The sequence below is a fragment of the Rhamphochromis longiceps genome, linkage group LG12 (genome assembly GCF_057381845.1).
Source record: "Rhamphochromis longiceps isolate RC_006_pf linkage group LG12, R_longiceps_female_GT1.1, whole genome shotgun sequence".
NCBI lineage: Eukaryota > Metazoa > Chordata > Actinopteri > Cichliformes > Cichlidae > Rhamphochromis > Rhamphochromis longiceps.
The window spans coordinates 23,616,257-23,636,870 of record NC_140568.1 but is presented as its reverse complement, the minus strand read 5'-3'; the positions used below and the strand labels follow the sequence as shown (position 1 = coordinate 23,636,870).

Below are 20,614 nucleotides of genomic sequence, written 5' to 3'. Positions count from 1 at the left end.
ACTGAATGAAGGGAATATTTTCACTGTTCTGGGCATCTAGTGCAGTTATATTGTACTAAAGCACACTAAAGCAGTTTATCAAGTCAGGGCTCGCAAAATTTCAAAATCCCTGGTAGCCCTTTGGGCAGGGACTCTTCAGCTTTTGGTGGCCCAAAATAAATTTAAGTAGCCCGAATAAAAAAGAGAGCAATTTTTTGATTGATGTTTTGTTACAATATTATACATTAAAGTATAATATTGTAACGGAAACAAAACATTAATCAAAAAATTGTTGAAAAAATTGTTGAAACACAAATTACAATCATCAACTCAAATACTTGGTTCTAATTGAACAGAAATTTCTATGAACTTGTAAGAATTGTGTAGAACATGAATCAGTCTGTGTCAGATCCTGAATTTAAAATTTCCACTGCAGTCACGGGTAAGAGATAAGTGGAACCAAGATCTAGGCCATTTGCTTTTTGAAGTTTGCAAATACTGCTAAATTTTGCCAATGCTAGTTCACTCTTTGCAACATAGTACGCTGTTCTAAACAGATTTTTCGGGTTTATTTTTATTATGTTATTTGCAATTGGTGTTTGTTCTGGGTAAGATATTACAGACTGCAATAATGCATTTCTTGCATTTCTCATGGGTTCTAATGGGGGTCTTTCTTAAAATTACTGGTCCCAGTAAAAAAGGCATTTGTTGACTCAGAAATCGAGGGAAAACCAACAACACACCCGGCAGAACATTATGTTATTTACACGGGTGCATTCGCTGTCAAAATAAAAGACGCGCACCAGATACGAAGCTGCAACGCGTTTGCGTCCATATAAAAGGCACTGTTTTTGTCCGCTAGAGTGGGATTTTCACGGCACATTGTGCACCAAATCTCTGTGCGTTCATCATCTGTTTGAAGCCAGCTCACCTCCTGCAACCACTTTTCCGAGAATACACGCTTGTTTTGTGGTTCGGACTCCTTCTGACATTTCTTTGGAGGTGGAGGAACACCAAAGTAATTGCTTAAAGGAGCTTGCTTCTTCGACATCTTTAAGAGTTCTAAACAAATGTCTGTCCTCCTCCAGAAAATCTTATGTATGTAAACACGCGTTGCAACTTCTTATCTTGTGCGCGTTTTTTATTTTGATAGCGAAAGCGCACCTGCGGACCACTTATGTGCAGCCCTGGTTATTTAGCTCGTCATATTGCAGCCACAGAAATTCTTTTGTCCATGAAACCATAAAGCTGCACTTTCTTTTTGCCTTATAGTCTGATTTGTCATAACTTTTCCGTTTTGTGGTCACTTCTTCACCCTGACCTGTCTTATTTGGCTGAACTAAAATATATATCCTGCTGGTTTTACACACGCACTCACATAACGCTCAGCGATTCTCTGCGCGATCAACCTCTCACATGTTTAAGCTTGCTGCGGAAGATTTCACTTGTCATGTTTGAATAGTAAGCTAACGATTGATAAGACGATGTCAGAGGAATTGGTGCGCAATTAATCGTCACTCACCAATCAGTGCTGACGATCTCTATACACAGTTCGCACGATTGCAAAGTGAAAGCAAAAAACAAGCGCAAATTCAAACGCGATTTCAATATGTCACATTGACAGTGGCTCACCGATGCCAATGACATAATTACCCAGCTACATTTCCGAAAGAATGCAAAAGCATTGAAATATATTTTTCCTTCCTATGATAGCCCGACAGGCAGGGCTGAGATTTTGGTAGCCCGACTGGAAAAATCGCTAGCCCCGGGACGTCGGGCTAGCGATTTTGCGAGCCCTGCAAGTAAGTGGATTTTGTTTTGACCCTCCTTTGTGCTTGAAAAAATTTGCATAACGTTTCACACTACAGTAAAAAATGGTTTCACTAACTAAGCTAGCTAGCATTAGCTAATAAAACCCCATCTTGATCTCTTCTATGATCATGTACAACAAGAAAGAAAAAAGAAGAACAGGAGATATCATGGTACTTATGTTGTTCTAGCCGTACTTCTTTTACCATAACCCTGATGAAACACTTTAATATTATGGGCAGTACTTTTGACCAATGAGTGTAATATATATATATATATATATATATATATATATATATATATATATATACATACTTATAAGCCTTATGTGCTTATATATAGTAGGTGACTTAGTCTGGAGCTCTTTTACACAAGATTCAGTAGAGCTATGCAGATGAATAAAATGAACAGACATGAAACTCTAGCAGCACTGCAATCATGTAACATGCTTCACTTTTCTAACTTCGTGTATGAAAAACACCATGTCATTTTGGCTAACTTTTTAAGTTACAAAGTTTATCGTCTCTTATGTTAGTCAGTGTTTCCCTGCTGCCCTGTCTGCTGTTTCAAACCCTTCAACATCTCAGCACCCACCTGTAGGCTCCAGGGGATGTTTACTCATAACTTCCCAATTTCTGTATTTATCAATTTTGTGGAGCGTGATGAGCTTGGAGACTTGACAAAAACTCTAATTATATTCTGGTGCCGCAAGAAATCAATCTTTTCAAACCCAAATGATCTGACGTATTTTGTGATAGAGTTGATGTTAGCCCCTACCCTCACTGTCAGCTCTTCCTTGAAAGTCCAAACCATGTGACGCATGTGACATTTATTGTAACTTCTGAATGCTTTACGTCGACTTTGTACATTTTTTGCATGCCTATACAGCACCATCTTGCTTTATATTACGTTACGGCAAGCTGGCTAACTGCTAAAACTTTAAGGTATATAGAATGAGCTCTCAGGAGCTCAGTGTCTTCAGCGTGGTACCGTGCTGGAAATGCCACCTGTGCAAGTCCAGTTGTGAAATTTCCTCACTACTAAATGCTCCAGAGTCCATTGTTATGACAAAGTGCACGCGATCGAGAACAATAGCAACTCAGCCATGAAGCGCTAGGCCACGTATAATCACAGAGGGGGGTCAGCAGGTGTTGAGGTACATAGCTTACGGAGGTAAGTCAATCACTACAGACCTCCAAACGTCATGTGGACTTCAGATTAGCTCAAGAACAGTGCGTAGAGAGCTTCATGGGATAACTTTCCATGGCCAAGCAGCTGCATCCAAGCCTCATCAATCACAATGCAAAGTGCCAGATGCAGTAGTGTAAAGCATGACACCACTGGACTCAGTAAAAAGAAGTGGAGACATGTTCTCTGGAGTGACAAATGCTGCTTCTCCATCTATCAATCCAATGGATGAATCTTGGTTTTATCGCAGCTTGTCTGACTGCATTGTCTAAGGTTTGTGTGGTGGGGGTGTGGTCTACAGCTCCGCTGCAGAGGAGGGTGGGGCAGTGGGTTCTGCTGGCAGAGCAGCTGGGACTGATTGGTGTGATCAGTCCTGCTATTTCAGTTGCCAGCTGGGATTGGAGAGAGGATGGCTGTTCTGGGAACAAGTTGTCTGAAAAGCTGCACAGAGATCTTGAAAAAGTGTCATATAAAACATAATCAGTCCTGTAACAGTGTGTACATATGGATCAATTGTGTCACAGTGATGTCGAAAACCAGTTGCGGGATGAGCCATGACCAGTGCAGCCAGTGGCAGTACTGGCAACATTGCTGGCGGAAACGGCCACCATGCACCGGGAGCAGGTGGCGTTGCATCAAGGTTAGCTCCAATGGCTATGGGATCAGGCCGAGGATCAGACAAGAGAGTTGGAGGACCTGGTTGCTCTGGCTCTAGGCAGCAGAGTCGGCCAGTCCCAGGCCTGAGGAGGAGGCTCCCCAGAACCACTACAGCTTCGTGGGCTGCAGAGCAGCTGCCACGAGAGGTGGTCTCTAACACACGCTCTATTGCCTCCCCAGCAATGAAGGGTGCTTCCCCAACTCACAGGGAGCCTCGCAATTGCTGATGCAGGTGTGTTGGAGGTGAAGGCAGCTATAGACTGGCACCAGTAATGCCTGCTGACGGAGGTGGGGCAGGTGGTCAGTGTCACCAGCCCTCCAACACCTTCCCCCAGTCCAGGAAGGATGTACACCATACCTGTAAGGTGTTTAGGGGATACACGCCAGGATATGGTCGACTCGGGATGCACGCAGACCTTGATCCACCAAACTCTGGTTCGGCCAGGGCATTGTTGGAGACAGAGTGGGTGGAGGACAAGTGTGTACATGGGGACATACAAAAATATGTCTCCTCTGGGAAGGAGGAGACTGTGTTTCAGTTCGTCTCCCGAGTCAGCATCCCAAAAGATATAGTGATTGACCAGGGCACATTGTTCTTGTCTCGCACACTAAAAGAACTGTACAAATGACTTGGAATTAAAACTTTTCGGACCACCGTCCACCACCCTCAGAATGATGGGCTGGTGGAGAGGCTGTATAAGACTTTAAAATCCATGATTCATAAGTTCATTCATGAGGATGAATGCAATTGAGATCGCTGGTTAGACCCTCTGTTGTTCGAAGTGTGGGAGGTTCCCCAGGATTTTCTCCCTTTAAGGTAACTTTTCGGCAGGAAGCCACCGGTGGAAAGGAACTGGAAAGGACCCTTTATGGTCACACAGTGAGTGGGACATGTAGACTATGAAGTGGTACAGTCGGACAGGGGAGGACTCACACAAATTTATCACCTCAACCTCCTGAAAGTGCGGAGAGAGGCTAAAACCGTTTCTCTGGTCAGCCTTGTTGGGACTGGAGGTGCCAAATTCCACCTGCCTCCATTGTGATGGCCTTCTCACACAGGCCCCGAGAGCGGACATTGCTGCATTGCAACAATATTTTGCAGATGTGTTCTCCCCCCTGCCCGGCCATACCAGCCTCATAGAAACTGCATGACGGTACACACACATGTACATAAAAGACAAAGTGTTCAGAGAGAATTGGAAATGGAAAATGGAAAAGTCAGACAGCACATGGTGTAGTGCCATAGTTCTTGTGGTAAAGAAAGATGGATCTATATGGTTCTGTGTTGACTACCATAAAGTGGATGAAGTGTCACAGTTTATCTCATCGCCGGGTCAACAAGCTCCTGGACCGGTTAGGCACCATTTGCTTTTTTTATGTTTCTGGATTTAACAAAAACGTGTGCTTTGTTAATAACTGTACAGTAATACTGGGAGACGTGGGATGAAGAAAGTTGCTAAGAGTCATAATGCTAGCATTAAAGCCTAACCACTGCTGGCATTGCTAAGAGTCATAATGCTAGCAGTGGTTAGGCTTTACTGTCCCCCTTTGGGGTTGATTGGATTAATTCCAGACAAAGCAAGAACCCAGAGTATTTTTAGCATATTCCCTACTTTCTGAGTACTCCCAACACAAAAAGTATCAAGAAACCCATACAGCTCCCAATGATCAGGAAGACACTAGCATTAGTTTTTCATCATGATCTTTACTTTTGATCCTGTTGATGCTGCAGCGATCACATGTTGTATATATAGAATTTGTGTTTTTTTTCCTAAGTAGTTTGCCACATGTCGAGGTCAGGGATAAAGGCATGGGCGGATTAAAGCCTATATCGACTCAATGAGAAAAGGCCATATGGGCAAATGAGATCCATGTCCATGAAGCACTAATCTGGGGATGCCCTGAGTGACGAAGGATGGACACTGCCCACATCTGCTAAGAGGCTTGGGAATTCAAATACAGCCAGTGGACTGCTCTACTGTATCCTGCACATTAGCGCCCCCATCTGACCCTGAATAATCAGAGAGTAAAAAAAGAGCCTTGATTGGGAAAGAAGATTAAAAACACTATCACAGTAAACAAATGTAACATTCATTCAAAACATACAGAAAGGAAACAATCATTTGAAGTTTACTGATTAAATTCAAATGAAAAGTTGTTTTGAAGTCATACATTAAAATTTAAATTCAAATGTATACAAGATAAAGGTGAAGATACTGTAAAGTAGATACAGATGTCTTTACAGAGAAATTACTACCACATAAAGAAACTTATATAGTCATTACCAGAATAATAGTTAGCGCGTGCCCCATAGCAAATAAAAGTTAAAAAAAAAGGCATAAATTAAAATGTAGAAGGTAAGGCAAGTGGAGATAAAGCAAAAAGGAGGGGGTATTTATTAGAGATTCTGTCCCAGTGATTGGCTGCAAGGCTAGTAGCAGAAGGACAAATGGACAAATCTAAGGAGCTAATAACACTGAATACGGAACGGCCCTCATGGGCAAATCTGGCACTAAGATGATAATGAGATTATAAAACCCTACTATATTGCGGCAAATTGTATAAGTGTTTCATTGAACCTTGTTGAACTTTCATTTATGCATGCCAGGCTCCTTCCCTTTTTGTCTCTCTCCTTTCTTCTCCTTCCCGGGATGATGGGTAGACTATGAGTAAGAGAAGGAGTAGAAAAAATGCCTTCTGGATAGAGTTTACCTAGTGTAGGGTTGAATAGAAGACCACAGACTGGGCTTTTCAGACATGCTTGTGGTTAGCATAATTACGGTAGCTTAAAAAATGAAAGGGTATGAGCTCTTGTCAGAGTACAAGTATATGTCCCATACATTTATCTATCGACTGCGTATACCTATTCCAAATATGTATACAAAATGTATGTAATAGGTGACAAGAGCAGTATTCATAAAACTGCGAAAGAAAGAATGGAATGAATTAATTCATCCCTGGTTCTGTTTCCTCGTCCCTGTTGGAGAGAGGTATCGCTAAGGCATAATGCTACCATCACCGTGCTTCACTATAAGGCTAATACTAGGTAAGTGATAGTCAAGTGACTGCAAATAAAAGTTGCCTGACATAGATTCATATGAGAGCATGGCTAATACTAATATAAGCTTAGGCGCAAGAGAGACAGAGTCTTTAAGGTAATTTTGTAATTTTACACACCATGCTTGTAGAATAACAACTCTTTTCCAAAACAGTTGGGACATTGTGCAACATATAAAGAGTGAGTCTGGATTGTATATTGTAAAAGAAAGCATCACCTGTTTTTCTTAACATCAGTGATGAAGTATGATGCCTGATCATATCTCAGATATGTTAGTGAGATGTCACCTACATAACATACCAGTGCTTTTGTTGTACTTTGACTGTTCATATTGAGAATTCATCTGAATAAAATGGAAATGTAAACAAGGCGTACCCAGTTTTTCCCTCTCTCAAATAAAAATTTGTAGGACCAAACAAGAGATTTATTTTTCTCTCTAACCATGATTCTCTCAAATCAAAATTTTAATGGTTGTAAAATACAATTATCACCTGTCACTGAGCAGTTATGGAATTGTTATTGTGATATGTATTTGTAAGTCTATGCTTCTGTTCGGTGTTCCACTTATTGTATGTGTAGGCGTGTGTAGGTATGTGTGCGTATATACGTGTGTGTGGATGCCAAGCACCTGCAGGCCTGATGGGCGTGGTGCTGCTAGAGGATTGGCCACGCCTGAAGCCCCACACACACCTGCTGCTGATCAGGCTCGTCGGGGGAGCTATTTAGGAGACCGATGGAGCTCCAACCGACGCGGGATCATTCCATGAGACTCCACGTTAGTCTTCAGCTTGGTTAAGTCTGTGAGTGTATGCCTACTGGAATTAAGTGTCTTGACGGCTGCCTCTGTTATTTCCGCTCAGGAGGAGTGTGGAACAGCGTAGGGCAGTAAGCACGGGGTGTGTGGACACATGAGAGTGGAGAACACAGAGCACGGACTTTTTGAGAAGACACGACACGGGAGTCACGGGAGTCACGGGAGAGCACGGGAGAGCACGGGGATTTACTGTTATTGTTCCATTCACTGTAAATAAACGCACTGCTTATACACAGAGCACTACGCCTGGGCCCTCCTTCCCTACTTCCCCACGGTTTGCCCTGCCAAACCGTGACAGTACCAATGAAAAACAAAAAACACTAATTCTGTCCTTTTAGAGTACTCACAACACAAATTACAGGATATATAAGAATGAAAAGGGGGTAAACATTTGGAAAAGATATGTGACATGCTGTCTTTCTCTCTGTTATGCAGGCAAATTTCAGTCAGATGTATCTGTTATTTAGGCTTATGGTCTTATGAATTGGTATTCTGATCATTTGAAAGACTTTATGATACTGAATTCAATATGTTAGAAATTCAATATGAACACTTTGAAACAGAAAAATACATTTGTGAGTCACTGACATCAGCATTTTCCACATCATCATGATTTAGTCTAGCAATGATTTGACCCAGACAATGCCCCGACCCTCTGGATCCAGATCAGAGGTTAGCATCCAGTTCACCTGAGTTTACCTCTCTACATCCTGCAATTCTGACACAGAATGTGCAAGTGAGGCTACGAAAACACATAATAGGTATGTGAAAACACACTCGTAAAACACACATGCACACACACACATATACAAGATACACACATTCACTTCCATGTGACCTTCTACCAAGGCAGCGGACTTCCACCCTACCAAGCTGAAAAAACAGAGGTTAGAGGAGGTGAGCTTCATTTGAGTGGGTCTAAATTTCCCAAATCAGCTCACACAAATATCAATCACACACTGTGTGTGTGTGTGTGTGTGTGTGTGTGTGTGTGTGTGTGTGTGTGTGTGTGTGTGTGTGTGTGTGTGTGTGTGTGTGTGTGTGTGTGTGTGACAGATTGATGTTTTTGTGTGGTGAAGAAGTGGAGACAGCTAAAGGTGTTTCACAGTCAGCAATGCGTGGATCAGGGAGGTGAGGGTTACAGTCAAGTCAAACCTAGAGAAGGATGAAACACATTTGCAATAAAAGCTTGACATTATGTGTCAACATACCTACTTTTATTTAAAAGTACTCATTTTTTGTCTATGGGTCTAAGTACATTATTAGTTTAAAAAATTCAAAGTGTCCCCCCTTGTCATCACACAAAAATAATTCTTACTTCTGTAACAATTCATGATACAGATAATAATAATAATTAATATTTGATTTTAACAGCAAAAGTAAAAAAAAAAAATACATCCAATACATATATATGTTATACAGGAAATGAAAGTGAGTCCCATTCTGCAGTCCATTATGGTTAATTACAGCATTGTGCTGGGACTCTTGTACTAGAGCATGGTTGGTAATTAAAGTACAGGTAAGACATTAACTTACTTTTGTTAGCCATTAATCAGTGTTTACCTTCAGAGAGCTCCCCCTTTGTAATTAATAATCAGCTTGGACAATGAATAATCACCCAAGAGGAAGTTGTGTGTTCATGTGTGTGTTTTTATGTATTGGTGTGTTAATAGCAATGGGGTTTTCCCAAAGTACAGCCTTACTAATAAATGAATAATCTTCAGTCTCAGAAAACCCCCTCCAAAAACTTCAAACAAGGCAACCCCCCCCCCCCCCCCCCAACAAAAATAGAAGAGCCATTACAAGTAACACTCTCCTGTATTTGCTCTTTTTTTATCCATCTATTTCTGATCACCCTCATTCTCTCCAACTTTGAACGGTATCCTTTGCTTGGCATCTAAACAGTCCAGGTTTGGAATGATTACATGTTGGGAAGGCTTCTGCAACCCCCACATTAACAAGCACCCGACTCCTCAACTTATTTCTGTCAGCCTTGCTTCTACTCCAACACACACATGCGCAAACACACAAAGGGAGCTTTTCCAGAAAGAGATTGGTTCCACTTTATCTGCATATTTAGCCTGTGTTCAGTGTGCTGCTAACTGATAAAATTCTGCAAGTGTGCCAGGCCCCTGCCAAATGCCAGAGCACCGACCTTCTTAGGAGGAACAAATTCCTTTAGCAAAAATTTACAGAAAACAAATTAAAAAAACAAACAAAAACCCCAAAACAAAACAAACAAGCAAAGAAACAAATAACGAAAAGAATAAGGTAGTGAAAGAGGAAAGCAAGACAGTCAAAAGAGAAGGGGATGGATCCAGGCTTTATTCCAATGATAATGATATTGATATATTAGTGAAGACTCCCAGAGATTATCATTAACATATAATATTAACATATTATGGTATACCAGCATTGCTTCACAGATGCTTAGGAATAGCAGACATGCCTTCAAGGCTCCTTTTGCCAAAAAAAATCTGAATCAAAACGGATCCTCATTTCTCCAGAGAGCCAAGAGGTATGCAGAGGAGTAGATACATAAAGGGTGAAACCAAGAATAATTATCTTTCTTCGAAAAATTAGTTATTGCTAAGAAAGAAGAATGGATGCAGGAGAGCAAAAGAGCAATGGCAAGACTCACCCTTCAACCCATTCTCCCATTTTTCTGCCTGACCAATACCCTTGCACTTAGCGTGCGTGCGTGCGTGCGTGTGTGTGTGTGTCCGTTAAGTGAGTGATCATACGCCATTCTCAGCAGCAGCCAGGGGCCCAGGGCTTCCTCGGTCTGGCTACGTAGAAGAGCAGCGGTTCACATTGGGATGTCTGTCATTGCGTATGTGCACATGCATGTGCGTGCATGATAACAAGGATTCACTGGTCTGTTTTCTGTTGCTGAGAGGTTTTATCTCCAACCTTGATTAGCAACACCTACACACACATATCCATACTATAGCAACCTAAACAAAGGCAGTCGTAGTAGCAGGAGTGACTGCTGATTGAAGTGTTGGGCCACGATGCCCTGACAGCCTTCCTTCAACCTTCTCTCAACCTCGTCACCTCCGTTGCTCTGCTGTGACTCTCACCACAATAGCTGCTGCTTGTGAACCTGCCAGGCTGCCAAGGACACAAAGATGACTGAACCAACCTTTGACATTAGAAGTGTCCACTAAAAGACCAGAGACAAGCCGAGTTGGCAGCTCTGTTAACAGGCTAGAGACCGAGATCTTTTCAGCTTGCTTAAAGTAGCAAAAGTCAATAGAGCACAAGTCAATAGTGCATACATTTGGATGGACGCCGTGTCAAACAAGTCTGTGTTTAGATATTGTTAGGCATGCCAACAGTTTCAAAAGGTGACCTCAATATTTTGGCACAACTGTTGCTGTCTTTTGACCGACAGCAGTCACGGAGAAGGAGCAGAAGAGACATAAATCATCAAAGTAAAAAACTGACATTTGAGCATGAAATACAGCATGAGGTTTGTATTGAAGGCTAGATGACATTTCAAGGAGCTGATTCACTCGAAGATGTTAAGGCCACCCACCCACACAGCTCCATGTGGAACATGCCGTTTTAGTGGCCGAGATGAGATAGGAGTGCTAGAGATGTATTCACAGACATGTGGAGCATGTGTAAGATGACCTATACATTCACCATGATGTCAGGGAGGATCTTTGAAGAGAATAAAATCACAAAGCAGAGCATCCCGAGCAAAGATGGAAATGAGGGAAGAGCTAAGAACGTGACCGTTCGAGTATGTTTGTGTGTAACACTGTAACAAAGCAAAAACAGGTGTTTTTAATACCTGCGACAGATATATTGCTTCCTGCTTAAGGCTTGACTTTCCTTCTTTTTTTCATATGTGTGGGACTGTGCAAGCATGCCTGTGTGTGTGTCACTCTTCAAACAACACTGCAATCATCATCTCTTATCAACAGTCATGTTGAGGATTACAGCTTTCATCCCTAATCCTACATTAAGGACACATTCTCATGATGGACGTGACATCATCAAGGCCAGTCAACCACAGAGAGGGCACAAGGACAGGAAGCCAAACACCACAGGAAAGGATTAATGAATATAGGAGACAGAATGGATGATGAAAAAAAATGCAAGAGGGGGTCACAAAGAAGATGAAAACAGAAATGAACTCAGATAGCAAAATTTCTGCAGTGCTGCTGATACAACCTCTCTATTTGTGTTTCAAGATAATCTTCCACTGCTTCAGTTCCACAGTTTGTCTAACAATGACACTCAATCTGTTCTACTAAGATTTAAGATGTATCCATTACCCAGACACATGCGCACAAACATGGACATGTGCTAAATACACACCGTTCTGAACTGACTGAATTCCGATCCACTCCTTTAAATCACTGAAGGAAAAAATACACAAATACTGAGGAGTTTATTTTTAGTCTGCATGAGTCCTTATTGCTTTTTATTAAAAGAAATACCAAGCTGCACTATTACATCCTCTGTGACAGTTCCACATTATATTTAAACCAATGATATAGAACGAAAAAACCACCTTCAATTTTCATGCTAAATAATCTGTGGTTATGGTTTCTAGATATTTAACTGACTTTCAACATATACAAGTGTTAAAATCAATGGACAGATTATTGCATCGTTGTTTGTAACCCTCTCGATGCACTAGTTTCTCAGTACACCTCACTATACCACCCAGAGAAACCATGCCTCTTTTTTAACTGTTACTAAAAAAAACAAATATGCTTGACTTATCTAACATTGGCACAATCCAGTTTCCTGCTCGCAAACGTGTGTCAAATTTTAACCAGGAACCTCCCAATACTTCAATGTTCAACAGCCTTATAATGAGCAAAATCTAATAAAACTGAAAGGGATCCCAATTATGCTGTGATTCACAGACATTGAGAAATACTGTTTATATTTTTGGACAGACAGTTTTGGTACCTGCAGAGACTCTGGGGCAGTCTGGCATCATAGGCTCCAGTGGTATGTCCAAGGGCTCTGGACTTGATACCCAGTTACGACAGTGCTTTAGAAAGAGAAAAATAAAACAAATAAACTCTTTGACATTCAAAAGAATTAAATATGACATGTGGAGAGTAATGAATATGTAGCAAGCAGTTTCTTCCACTATTACTTCCACAAACACAGAGAAAACTATTGTAAAAGATGAAGATATAAAAGGAAAGTATTTGGTACAAAATTTAAGTCTTTAATCTTGTTAATAATGGGTGTGTGTTTTTATTTTGTTTCAACTGCATCTAACCAAACACTGAAAAAGGAGCGAAAGCGGTTGGAAACAAACAGAAAGACAGTACGCAAGAAAGTGTGTGTGTTTCTGTGTGTGTGTAGATGAGTAAGGTGGGGGAAGAGAAGGAGAGACAGGAACAAGCAATTAAAAGCTCAGTGACATGTTGCTCAGACAGCTTGGCGTTTGTTTGTGGTGGAGAGCTGAGGCCTTCTACCACAGCGGATGAGTGAGTGCCCTGGGGGAGGGTGTCTGCCCAGCTTGCTGACCCATAACCCCCTGCAAACACCCCTACTCCTCTCACAACCCCAGTGGTTGACAACTCTACTGTCAGAAAGAGGAGAAGACCTCTTCATTCGTTTTTTTTCTTTATGCTGTCTTCATCTTCCTATCTGTCTGGCACTCCCTTTTTTTTCTACCTACCACTGCAGGTTATTTTAGACATATAAGGTCTTAAGCCCCATGTACCATTAATCAAAAGTATCAATGCTTCAGAATAAGGCAACTTAAGTTTTCAGTGCTGTAAGTTTTCATTCTCCGGGTCAGCGGATGACAGCGCATCAAAGTTTGTTTTCCCTTTTGACTCTGCAATGTGGATTGGTATGCTGTGGCTTGTAAGGTAGGTACAAAAACAAGGGAAAAGGGAGAAAGAGACAGAGGGAGGCTGAGAAGGAATGCTTAGAGAAGACGTCCCCCAAGATAAGATAAAAGTTCAATAGAAGAAAGAGAAAATGTAAAGAGATTAGAATGTGCAGCTGGTGTCCTTCTGAATCACTGCTTATCTGCCCTTGTTTACTTTCACCCTGGCCCCCTGACAGCCATTACGGTATTGTACGTGCTTGTGTGCGCGCGTGCGGTTGTGTGTGTGGGTCAGTGACTGCATTTCAAGGGGTCTCCCACGAAGATGTGTAGAGTTGTGAACCCTTCAAAATATACACACACACACACCGACGCACAGATGCTTTTGCATTTTTGCCCTCTGTGACGCCGACTCCCAAAGACCTAAAGCAAGACTCACAGAACAGACAAACCCTGCAAATGCTTTCAATTTAAATTACGTAACACAATCACCCAAACGCACATACATTACTTTTGTGGATATATATTCTGTTCTATAGTCTTTACAAGTTCTCTGGTTTCTGTACGAATATTAAAACTGCATCGAAGCAGAGACACTGAATACATCTAATCCAAACTGAGGTCCTCTTTGCTGTTTATTTTTGTTGAAAAAAGTCTGCGCAGCTAGGGCAAAGCAAATCTCTCATCATATGCTTGACATATACTGCAGTGAGGGTACATTGTGATTTATTTACTGCAAGCTTATAGAGAAATATAGAAATTCATTACAAGAGATAATCATGATGAAACATCTGGAACATATAAATCCGTAGCAAATATTCATTTGGGAAATTTACAGAAAAGTCTGTTATTGAAATAAAGTTTGTTTTTCTTAAGAATGGATTACATATGAACCAAAGTAGTCAATCACTGAATGTGTCTCTTAAATGGTAGGAATGCCTGAATTTCTGGTGCTTTTTCATTTATTTTTAGCCCTGTCAATCAAAAAAAATGCTAGCCACTGGAAAGCATAGAGAATAAAAGTAGCCAAAGAGGTTGAAGAAAGATCAGCCAAGAGATGAGAGGGGATGAAGGGGGGGTGGCTGGAGGGCTTGGTGTTCGGGAGAAGATGACAAGTCATCTTGGTAAACAGTGGCATATTGTGTATTTTTAGATCCTTTGGTTTGCCCTAGATGTGCTCTCCTCTGAGCCCGGGCTCGAGGGCAGAGTGGTGCAGAGTAGCACAGAAGCAGTGGGGCTCCTTGACTGCTACATCAAGTGTCTCATTGTATCTCCTTTAATTCATTCTGTCTGTCTGGAGGAAGATGTCAGCTGGGCTGTGGAGCAGTGGGCTGAAGGCAGCTAGAGAGAAGGGAAGGAGGGGAGTCTTTCAAAGGGCCCTCCTCCCTCCCCTACACCTCCACCACCAATGGAGGCAGGGAGGCTGAGGTTTGAATAGATTTGTCAAGGCAACAACACACATGTGCACACAAACTCTTGCATAAATGCACACACACACAGCACAAAGCCCCAGTACTGTGGGAGACCGCAGGCATAACAGCAGTCACATAAAGGCAAGGCCTGCTGGCTGGGATTAGAGAAGGGCGACATGACAAAAGGATGGCACATCACATCGGCTGCCTCTGACACATAGCATCATCACTTCAAGCAGCTCGTCCACCGATCAATGATGCCATTGAACTAAAAGCAGACAGAGAAACAAACATGTAAACAGATTTGGCTGTCCCAAACCTCTGCTACTCTGTGCATGTGCTTTTCTTTGCATGCTTGGATTTATGCTGGTTATGAACATACACATTTGCCCAGTCTTTGGGAAAATCTTTTGAAGTTTAACTTTGCCAACTACCAGTTGGAATATTTAGATTGATATGGACTTAGTAATGTGTTAGGAATGAAAGGATGCCACATTGTTTGATGGAGATAAAAATGATCAACTTACAGATTTCTGATAGAGGGTTTAAGAGTTCATGGAGCCATGGGGCGACCATAGCTCAGGGGGTTGGGAAGCGTATCTGTAACCGGAAGGTCGCCGGTTCGATCCCCGGGCTCTCTGTCCTGGTCGTTGTGTCGTGGGGAAGACACTTTACCCTACTTTACCCTACTGGTGATGGCGCGATATGGCAGCCTCGCTTCTGTCAGTCTGCCCCAGGGCAGCTGTGGCTACAACCGTAGCTTGCCTCCACCAGTGTGTGAATGTGAGAGTGAATGAATAGTGGCATTGTAAAGCGCTTTGGGTGCCTTGAAAAGCGCTATATAAATCCAATCCATTATTATTATTACTGATGGCAGTCAGCTTAGCCTGTAGAGGTCTGTGTGTCCCTCCAAGGATATATCTCCCCAAATCATCACTGACCCACCACAAAACTGGTCGTGCTGAACGATATTCTTTCTTTTTCTGTTTCTCCTGTGAAACAGTTTTTGATGATTTGCAAATGTGCTATATAAAGTTTATTATTACTTATGACCACTTCCTACTGTGCAAAATGCAGAATAAAAAAAATAAAACTCTATTATTTTATTAGTAATAATGTGGATTGATAATTAAACTGTTTATCAAATAAATTCTAAATTTAGCAACAAATACCAGTCAAATGTTTGGACATACCATATCTTTGACTGGTACTGTATATAATCACTGGATTCTCAGTGTGTACGCATGCCAACTTGGTACATATTGGTAGATGTTTTGTCTCCATACACACTTCCACTCCGTTTGAGCATTTGCATGCAAGGTTAACCACATTAGTAGCTACCACAAACCAATTCGCCTTAAAGAGGAGTGCTTTATAATGGCCTTCAACACCAGAGCTGCATCAATGCAGACTTTCCAGTGGTGTGCAAGACTGTTGTGAGCAACTACCCACATATTTATTGGTAAAATGCTCAAACTGTGAAAGATGTTTAATCTGATGTCACAATTTAAAGGTTACATTTTATTGTGACTAAAAGATGCCTGTCTCTAGTCAAGAAAACTGAAGATGGGGTATTTTAATTGTAAAATGTGTATTAGCAGAGATGGTTACAATAGCAAAGCAGCTTACCAGAGTTAAAAAAAAAAACAGAAGATGTTTACAGGACATGCTACCAAAGAAACTTGTTAATAGCTTGTTTTTCCTCATAATGCATGCACCATTCAGAGTGAAGTTTATTCTGAAGCTTGTACCTGTATTTATATCCTATGCATAATTCTTACTGTTTAATTAAGGTCACTGTTTTGTCAATTTTAGGCAACGAAACTATACGGGTTTGCATTCAGATACACTCTCATGTTTAAAGACAAACTTATCAGTTGATTCAGCCTTCCATCATATTACTTGTTGCTGCAATGATGAGTTCAGTGTCAGTGAAGTGCAGAGAGCTCTTGGCTAAGGTCTCATGATAACTACTTCAGACGTTTAGGGATTTAGGTTTCTATTACAGTACTTGGCATTTTGATACAATGACTTTAAAAGGGTACCCAGTGGATTAAAATGTGGAGCCAAAGGGTCCTGACCGAGTGTCAGATGGGAGGGAGACTAACCTTCTATATATGCAACCATCTATACCACCTCGGTTGCAAAACTGCATCTCCACCTCTCATTCTGAAAGCACACCAAACTGAGTCCCATGACAGAAACTCTGTACCAAGTGCACAAAGTCTCCTAAACCATAACACACATGACAGTCTGCTACCTAACTTCTCAGAAAGTAGTCCTGAGTATCAATTTTTGCTCACTCTCTCTGTGTCTGTTTCTAACCCACCTCCCCCAGTTCTTGAATAATCTCTATGGATTAGGATGGTTTATTCATGACCATAGTGTACTCTGAATGTGTGTGCATATGCGTGTGTGTCTGTGTGTGTGTGCGTGCTCTGGGCAGGCCACTAGAGTGTGACAGCAGGCCAGCACAGTGACAGGAGACACCTTGGAGATTGTGACAGGCTGCCAGCTGTACACCATCATTTGGATTTCTCTCTCTCACTCACTTCTCCTCACTATGCTACTCATCTACCTCCACATATATCTCTTCATCCTCCTTCTGCATCTGTATTCACTCCATTCACACAGTACCTGTGTTTTTTTCTCTTTCCACAGCTCTACACTGTGCTTTCTCAGTGGCAGTCAACAGGATTTAAATAATTGAATGTTTCTCATACTCTGTTTCTTTGTATATTTTTTTCTGTCTCAGTCAGTAGATGAGTCTTTCTATCTTTGCTCTGGCCTACCCCATCTTTTTTTTAATCTCACCTTCACTCACTATTTGGTTTCCTTGCTGTGACGTCAGTTCCCCCTTGTCTGACCCATCTGGTCTATACAACCTGGCTCAGCAGGCGCTGATCTCTAAATCCTATCTTCTCTCTTTCACCCGTTTCATCACTCCATCTCACCATCCACTGACCTCTTGAACCTCAAAAGAAGAGAATTACCACTGTCCGAGGAGAAAAGAACACGGCTGGGGTGTCCCAAACTCACATACATCCACTTGTATTGGCATCCATCTTTATTCACCAAACAGGGCATTAGTGAGGTTCAGTGCTAGCTAACCTTCTATGATGAGCTGCCCATACATTAGTGTGCAATGAAACAGATGGGTTACTTATAAAAATGTCCTTATATATATATATATATATATATATATATATATATATATATATATATATATATATATATATATATATATATATATATATATATATATACAGTGGGGCAAAAAAGTATTTAGTCAGCCACCGATTGTGCAAGTTCCCCCACCTAAAATGATGACAGAGGTCAGTAATTTGCACCAGAGGTACACTTCAACTGTGAGAGACAGAATGTGAAAAAAAAATCCATGAATCCACATGGTAGGATTTGTAAAGAATTTATTCGTAAATCAGGGTGGAAAATAAGTATTTGGTCAATAACAAAAATACAACTCAATACTTTGTAACATAACCTTTGTTGGCAATAACAGAGGTCAAACGTTTACTATAGGTCTTTACCAGGTTTGCACACACAGTAGCTGGTATTTTGGCCCATTCCTCCATGCAGATCTTCTCGAGAGCAGTGATGTTTTGGGGCTGTCGCCGAGCAACACGGACTTTCAACTCCCGCCACAGATTTTCTATGGGGTTGAGGTCTGGAGACTGGCTAGGCCACTCCAGGACTTTCAAATGCTTCTTACGGAGCCACTCCTTTGTTGCCCGGGCGGTGTGTTTTGGATCATTGTCATGTTGGAAGACCCAGCCTCGTTTCATCTTCAAAGTTCTCACTGATGGAAGGAGGTTTTGGCTCAAAATCTCACGATACATGGCCCCATTCATTCTGTCCTTAACACGGATCAGTCGTCCTGTCCCCTTGGCAGAAAAACAGCCCCATAGCATGATGTTTCCACCCCCATGCTTCACAGTAGGTATGGTGTTCTTGGGATGCAACTCAGTATTCTTCTTCCTCCAAACACGACGAGTTGAGTTTATACCAAAAAGTTCTACTTTGGTTTCATCTGACCACATGACATTCTCCCAATCCTCTGCTGTATCATCCATGTGCTCTCTGGCAAACTTCAGACGGGCCTGGACATGCACTGGCTTCAGCAGCGGAACACGTCTGGCACTGCGGGATTTGATTCCCTGCCGTTGTAGTGTGTTACTGATGGTGACCTTTGTTACTTTGGTCCCAGCTCTCTGCAGGTCATTCACCAGGTCCCCCCGTGTGGTTCTGGGATCTTTGCTCACCGTTCTCATGATCATTTTGACCCCACGGGATGAGATCTTGCGTGGAGCCCCAGATCGAGGGAGATTATCAGTGGTCTTGTATGTCTTCCATTTTCTGATGATTGCTCCCACAGTTGATTTTTTCACACCAAGATGCTTGCCTATTGTAGATTCACTCTTCCCAGTCTGGTGCAGGTCTACAATACTTTTCCTGGTGTCCTTCGAAAGCTCTTTGGTCTTGGCCATGGCGGAGTTTGGAGTCTGACTGTTTGAGGCTGTGGACAGGTGTCTTTTATACAGATGATGAGTTCAAACAGGTGCCATTCATACAGGTAACGAGTGGGGGACAGAAAAGCTTCTTACAGAAGACGTTACAGGTCTGTGAGAGCCAGAGATTTTCCTTGTTTGAGGTGACCAAATACTTATTTTCCACCCTGATTTACGAATAAATTCTTTACAAATCCTACCATGTGGATTCATGGATTTTTTTTTTTCACATTCTGTCTCTCACAGTTGAAGTGTACCTCTGGTGCAAATTACTGACCTCTGTCATCATTTTAGGTGGGGGAACTTGCACAATCGGTGGCTGACTAAATACTTTTTTGCCCCACTGTGTATATAGGGGTGCAACGATACTCGTATCGATATTGAACCGTTCGATACAGTGCTTTCGGTTCGGTACGCATATGTATCGAACAATACATAATTTTTTATTTATTTTATCAACTTTTCTTATGAAGAAGGTGCCTAAGAAGTACAGGAAGCTGTCCATACCTGAGGCCTTGGAAACTGCCAAGCAACGACTCACAGCCTTGGCCAGCCGCTTGAGGAGGTACACCAGAGAGATAGAAGGCAAGAGAATAAACCAGCTGTTCTCCAGACTGACCAACCTGTGCACTGCCTGGATTGATTACAAGAAGGCCTATGACTCAATGCCCCACACCTGGATCCTGGAATGCCTAGAACTATATAAGATCAACAGGACCCTGAGAGCCTTCATCAGGAACTCAATGGGGATGTGGCGGACAACACTGGAGGCCAACCTCAAGCCCATAGCACAAGTCACCATCAAGTGCGGGATCTACCAAGGAGATGCTCTGTCCCCACTGCTGTTCTGCATAGGCCTGAACCCCCTCAGTGAGATAATTGACAAGACTGGCTACGGATACCGACTACGGAATGGAGCAATTGTCAGCCACCTCCTGTACATGGATGACATCAAGCTGTATGCCAAGAGTGAACGAGACATCGATTCACTGATCCACACCACCAGGATATACAGCAATAACATCGGAACATACAGTTACAAGTACTTGGGGATCCCGCAGGCAAATGGGAACCATGAAGAGGCCGCTAGGAAAGCTGCAACCACCAAGTACCTGCAAAGGGTCAGGCAAGTCCTGAAGAGTCAGCTGAACGGTAAGAACAAGATCTGGGCTATCAACACCTACGCCCTGCCCATGATCAGGTACCCTGCTGGGGTAATAGGCTGGCCAAAGGAGGAGATAGAAGCCACTGACATCAAGACAAGAAAGCTCCTTACCATGCATGGAGGGTTTCACCCCAAGTCCAGCACCCTGAGGCTGTACGCTAAGCGGAAGGAAGAGGGCCGGGGACTGG

The 20,614-nt window shown here is 42.2% G+C and overlaps 1 protein-coding gene across 1 annotated transcript in view; it reads right to left on the bottom strand.

Moving 5' to 3' along the window:
• arb2a (ARB2 cotranscriptional regulator A) overlaps positions 1 to 20,614 on the bottom strand; it is a 163,308-nt gene that overhangs the window by 39,880 nt on the left and 102,814 nt on the right. Inside the window, exon 10 of the mRNA XM_085425261.1 lies at positions 12,441 to 12,525. Within this exon, the coding sequence (XP_085281387.1) occupies positions 12,441 to 12,525 (85 nt within the window). The remainder of the gene's footprint in view (positions 1 to 12,440; positions 12,526 to 20,614) is intronic.